The 6,430-nt window shown below is 44.1% G+C and overlaps 1 protein-coding gene across 1 annotated transcript in view; it reads right to left on the reverse strand.

Moving 5' to 3' along the window:
• GNS (glucosamine (N-acetyl)-6-sulfatase) overlaps window positions 1-4,491 on the reverse strand; it is a 53,269-nt gene extending 48,778 nt beyond the window's left edge. The window contains exon 1 of the mRNA XM_039234280.1: window positions 4,145-4,491. Coding sequence (XP_039090211.1) covers window positions 4,145-4,333 — 189 coding nt within the window. The 5' untranslated portion in view covers window positions 4,334-4,491. The remainder of the gene's footprint in view (window positions 1-4,144) is intronic.
• Window positions 4,492-6,430: the final 1,939 nt, after the last annotated feature.

The raw sequence follows: 6,430 nt of genomic DNA on the forward strand, positions 1-6,430 counted from the left end.
AGGTCCTTGCCCTCATGACCTTTGTGCTCAGGGACTTAAACTAACAGGTAAACAATCATTTTTCGCAGTGAAAAGCACTGCGAGCAGAATATATCAGGATGATGTGCTTACAGCTGGTGGGAGGAAAAGGGGAAACTACTTTAGATGGGTGGTCAGGAGAAGCCTCATTCAGCAGGTAGCTTTGGTACTCAGCGTCACATGACAAGGAGGTCAGCCAGGCAAAGTTCCAGAAGGTGTTTCCAGGCTGAGTGAATAGCAAGGATGTGGGCTGCCAGAGAAGGAAAGAGGCACACTGAGGAATGGAAAGAAGGCGAATGTGGCAGAAGCAGCACAGCAAGTGAAGGAGACTGTGATGTTAGACAAGGTCAAAGCGTCAGGCGAGTGCCAGCGGATGATGCAGGGCTGCACAGGAACACAGATTCTAGTGGAAGAGATTTATATTAATGACCATAATTTTTATACTGCTAACACCAGTACAGTGATAACCATAATCTGTGCTCAATCAAACAAAGCGGTTTTTTTTTAATTTTTTTTTTTTTTTTTTTTGAAAGAGAGAGTGTGAGCAGGGAGGGGCAGAGAGACTGAGAAAGAATCCCAATCAGGTTCTGTAGAGTCACCACAGAGCCCCATGCAGGGCTCGAACTCACAAACTGGTATCATGACCTGAACTGAAATCAAGAGTCAGATACTTAACTAAGCCACCCAGGTGCCCCAAACAAATCCTAACAAGAAACCACACTGTATTGAAGAAGTGCGTCCATGCTAATCTGAATACTAAAATAGAACCTTAAAATGTAAGAAAAGACAGCTGGAAGGCTGGTCAATACTTATTTTCGGATGTACTGGATGTACAATACTTTTTTTTTTTTAATGTTTATTCATTTTTGAGAGAGAGAGAGAGAGAGAGAGAGAGAGAGAGAGAAACACAAGTGGGAGAGGGGCAGAGACAGAGAGGGAGACACAGAATCCAAAAAGGCTCCAGGGTCTGAGCTGTCAGCATAGAGCCTGATGCGGGGCTCGAACTCAGGAACAGTGAGATAATGACCTGAACCAAAGTCGGATGCTCAATCCACTGAGTCACCCAGGTGCCCCGGATGTACAACACTGTTTAAGCAGCAGCCAATCTTATGCCAGTATATGGGTAAATGTGTAATACTTTAACTCATCCAAAGCAAATCCCTTCCATAAAAATCCCAAGGAGTCATTTACTTTCTTGGTTCCTGTGTATAGCTGCTCTGAAATAAAGGTTTAACAATTCTAAAAAATCTGTGGCTGAGTTTTCTTTAAACAACCACTTTTAAAGACCACTTTGCTTCAAACACGTGACGTTGTCTCCTACATTCATCATGGCTCCTTCCTTGATTTCTTTGAAGTGCTGACCAAGTGTCACCTTTTCTAGAGTGAGTGATTTTAAAGAGTAACCTGTGCTTCTATGAAGAACAGTGTGTCCATCACAGTATAAGAACAGCCAAGTAAAATCAAGAAATAGGAACTGTTCCCTAAGCAAAAAACCCAAAGTCCCACAGATGACACCTGTAAAAAAATAAAGTGAAATGTTACAGATGATGCAGAAAAGATGATTTCAAAGATGACTGAAAGATTCTACGTGAAACAATCACACAGGTGCTATAATCTTTGACCTGAGCTAGTCTCGTGGACTGGACTACTGTTTATTTTGTCAACCGTGGCAGCAATTCATAATCGTTTTTGGGTCAGAGACCTCACTCTGTCCACAGAATACAGCGAATTTCATGGAAATTAAGGATTTCCGTGACCCCAGTGGTGTCCCTCAGTATCATCTAAAGCAACTCTTATCTGTGGTATAAGTGTCTATGCTGATGTGGGTATGTCGAAGGGCATCTGGTAAGTCACGATTATCACAGTGTTCTAGAATAGGAGAAAAATGGGGCTCTGAGATAATACACCAGATTTTGCCCCTTTTTAGCTATAAGCTATATGAACTTTGGCCAAGTTACTTAACCCCCTCTCAGTTCTAGTTTCCTCTTATTTAAGGAAAGGACAACACCTACAGTAGAGGATTCCTATAATGATTGAAGCACAAGTTTAATACTTCACACTCTAACTGGCTCCCGGTAGATTTTCAAATGCTGCTACTGTCTTAGGGCTTTCCCTTCAAGTCCTGTTTGACAACCAGTGGTAGAATATCCTGAAAAAAGGCTAAAAGAACCCAGAAAACCCCACGGAGTTGGAAGTACTAAATTTGTCTTGTGCCCTCCACTCAATTTTGGCTTGTCTCTCTAGTATAGACACCTATAAAAAGAATCTGCTACTGGTTTAAAGAAGCAAATACAATGAACACAATTGAGTTCACAATTGAAGAGAACTCAAATATATACAGACCATATCTGTGGTCCCTAAGAATTAAGACACTCAATTTTGAACACCTTACATTTCAGTGGTAAAGTTTTGTTTTCAAAAGAGATGTGAAAGCTCGACTTTTTAATTGTTTTAGTCACTACGCTATTACCAATTGTTGATAGAGACGGCTTGCTGTTTTTAGACAAAACATTTAAAAATTTTTATTTATTTTGAAAGAGAGAGAATGTGCACGCAAACACACAAGAGCGTGTATGAGAAGGGCAGAGAGAGAGAGAGGGAGAAAGTGAATCCAAAGCAGGCTCAGCGCTGATAGCACAGAACCTGATATTGGGGCTGGATCTCAGGAAATGTGAGATCGTGACGTGACCCCAAATCAAGATTCAGACGCTTAACCAACTGAGCCACACAGGTGCTCCTAGATAAAATACTTTTCAAGGCTACAAAAAACTTTTTTTAAAGGGAATTTTGTGAGGACGGTAAGAGCAGTGGTTGGAATGAAAAGAACAAAGTAAATTCCAGGAGGGCAATTAAGTCAAGACTCTTCAATGTCAATGTGACTGAGTGGAAACTAAAAGGCAATGAGGCATATGTGGCAGAAAGAAGTGTAGAAGTCAAAATGCAAGTATCTTAAACATCAACTAGGAAAGATTCTCATAGTCACGAATGCAGCCCTGGGTAAGAAATAACATCTTAATTCATAACCCAGAAATACACATATAGATCTGTGAACCTTTGCCACACAGGCCACACCGACATTTTCTATTCTACTTTATTCCACAGGAAAGTAAAAATGCTGGTAGCTACTCACTAAACTGATTTCACAACTCACTTATGGGTTGCAGTCAGCAGTCCGAAGGACAGTGAGGTAGGGAGTTCCCACACAGTGTAAGTTAGGAACCTCTTGCCTGAAGTGTTCTCATAGTCTCAGCATTTAGCTGAAAGCAAAAAGAGAACTGAAAGGAAGAAAGAAATAAAGCAGATCTTAAAAATAAATAAATAAGAGAAATGCCATATCCAGGATCAGAGCACTCATCAGGATTCTGCCCTGAGCGCCTTGGGAAAGCCACTCTCTGGGGCCTCTAATGACTAGGGGTCTGGGTGAATGCTCCTGAAGGTCGTAAATTCCAGATCTCTAAGTTACAGAAGCAAGATTAACTCTGGGAAGAACGAAGTCTTGTGACAAAACGCATTTAAAATGGAACACAGACAGGAGTAGCCAATGCATCAGCCAGGTGTTCAATTAAGCTAATTGAATTTTCTTGATTCCTGTGAGGCAAAAGGCACCCTGAGCAGTTCGACCACCTACCTACCAGATTAGTTCATTTCCGCATTTGTTTTAGAAATAAATATCAGGCGCAGACATTGTACACAGGGACAAATACAGAGGTGGCCTAGGTCCTTCACAGAGAGGGTTCTGATCCTCTAAAGCAAAAGAAGAGCAATAAAAGTTTGTGTGCTTTTGGCCAGCACCTGCTCCGGGTTGGTTCAGCCCGTCCCTAACTGGCGTCCACAGGTTTATTTTGAGCTATAAACGCGAAGCCCGCAGCACCGAGGTCCAGACTAGAAGCTCCGTGCGGTGCGTGCAGGTGTCTACTCAACGAGACGCGAGAGAGACGCGGGAGAAAGAGGAAGTAGAGTCCTGCGGCCCCGAAACTCGCGTAAGGGGGTCTGGCGTGGCAGAAGCAAACCTATCCCGGGGGAAGGCAGCCAGCGGAGGGAACTGGGGTGGGGACGGCGAAAGACGACAAGGAACCGGGGGGTCAGCCCGGGAGATGGAGGGGCGGGGCAGAAATAGAAGAGTTACCATGCCGCCGAGCACTTCGTCCTGGTCGTCGGTGAGGAGCAGCACCACATTGGGCCTCCGAGAGCCCGCCGCCACCCCAGGGACCCCCAGGCAGCTGCCCAGCAGCAGCAGCAGCGCTGGGCTGCAGGAAGGCAGGTGACGGGGGTTGTCCCGCCGGGGCCCAGTTGGGGCCAGAGGCAGGAGCCACATGGCGGACAGGGCGCCGGTGTGGCCCCGGGACCGAGTGGAGGGACGCGCAGGTGTCTGAAGGGCAAGAGGCGGAGGACCCGCAGGAAGAAAGGGATTGCACGGATAAGGGCCCGGGGCTGGGGTCAGGCGTTTTCTCCCCTAGCACGATCACGTGAGCCGGGACCAGGAGGCGGAGCACGCCGAGCAGTCACGTGAAGAGAGACCCGGTGCGACTGCGGCCGGAAGGGGAGGGAGGACGGACCAGCCGGCCGGAAACCGGAAGTGGGTTTAGGGCGACGGAAAACAGGTTCGAGAGCGGGTGCTGCTCTTGCTGCATTCTCAGGCTGGGCTTGGGTTTTCGGGAGACGTGGATCTGAATGGTTGGTGGAAGGTTTAAAATGGAGAAAAGATAAGATCAAACGGAGGAGAGAATCAGCTCCCAGGAGGCGATTAAGAGAAGGGAGGAATGTACCTACCAGGTAGTAAGATTAGCTGGTGGGCGAAGTCGGCTCTATCATATTTAATCTCCGAGTCAGGAGACACTTACTGAGGGCCTTATATCTAATCATTTCTATTTTTCTCTATCACTCACCTACTAAATTTGGAGCTGGATTCCAAGTTAGCTTTCTTTATTTCAAGCCTCAGCTGATAACATGATTTCTAACAGGCAGACGATTTAGGGATATCCTGACAGCCTAATATTCCTTAGCGAGTTTTTGAATATTTACCCTAGTATTCCTTGGTGAATTTTCGAAAGCCCTCTTAGAAGATGTTGAAGGATATGCACATTGAACAAAAACAAAACCCCAGAAACATGGTCACCCAACCACATTAAGTAATGTTTAGGGGGGAAAATTCCGTGAAATGAGGGCTCTAAATATTTCTGTGGTAGCTCTAGAACAGCTTTATCTCAAGCCCCTGCTGAAGTCTATAAAAACACAATTACCCCTGGAGAGGTGAAGGGTCAAGGCTTATTTCCAACTCTGAACAACTGGCTCCTAACAAAGTGTGTTTTCTCTAAGCTGGACCATCGCATGAAAAGTGTTTTAAAACTCGTGAAAGCACTATGCTATTATGAGGTAAAAACAATTGTGGAAGTACTTTGAAATGTCACGTGTACAACTATAAGGCTTATGCAAGAGGAAGTGTTGCTTTTTTTTCTTTTAAATAGATTTAGGGGAGGCAAGAGAATCTTTACAAAATGAAGTCAAGCTCCACTGCAAGAAAAATAATGCTGGGAATCTGGTGAAAGTAATTCCCAGATGGCCATGGAACTGGGTAACAGCCTCAAACTGGGCTCATTTTGCAAACTGGTGCAATAACTCCTGGGAAATCAAGATTTCCAGGAAGACTTCTGGCACGGAAAAAAAGAACCTGTTTTCATGTCCCAAACTGTAAGATTGTATCGCTGTTCTTAGTTCAATTTTAGATTATAAACTGTTTGATGGTAGAGATTTTATGATTAGGTGCCAACTTTATTCTAGATGCTAGGCACCTGGAACTTGCAGTCTAGTTGCAGAGAGATAAAGTCTAATGATCACAGAAGTATATTACAAATGAGACATTCTGTGAAGGAAAAGTAAAAAGTGCAATGAGCATTTAAGGAGGTGGGGGGCTGACCGAATTTTTGATACGCTAAGGAAGTAAACTTTCAGTGGCCATGTGAAGTTTAAATAGGGGATGATTTGTTAATGGAATAGTGGGGTGGTAGAACATCTCCAAGGCACAGTACAGCATGTGCAAAGGTCCTGAGGTGGTGCATTCAAAGAACTAAAAGATGCCAGTGTAGTTGGAGCAGAGGGAGAGGAGAGGAGTAGACAGGAACCAGATGCTATGTAAAGGATTTTGGTCTTCAGCTTAAAGCTGATGGGAAATCACTGGAAGAGTAGGAGAGAAAAAATATCATATGTAAATTTTATAAGATCCTTTATGCTGTGGTATACAGATTAGAAGAGGACAAAGATGGATAAAGGTAGAACAATTCAGTGGAGAGAGATGATGATAACAGGAACAAATCCAGGTTTTGCGGGCCATGAAACTTGTATGTATACAATTTGGCACGGGTGTCTCCTTAAAAAGAATAATAATTACAAATACAAAATTAGGTGCAAAGTGATT

The sequence above is a fragment of the Hyaena hyaena genome, unplaced genomic scaffold, assembly GCF_003009895.1.
Source record: "Hyaena hyaena isolate Hyena2069 unplaced genomic scaffold, ASM300989v1 scaffold_87, whole genome shotgun sequence".
Taxonomy (NCBI): domain Eukaryota; kingdom Metazoa; phylum Chordata; class Mammalia; order Carnivora; family Hyaenidae; genus Hyaena; species Hyaena hyaena.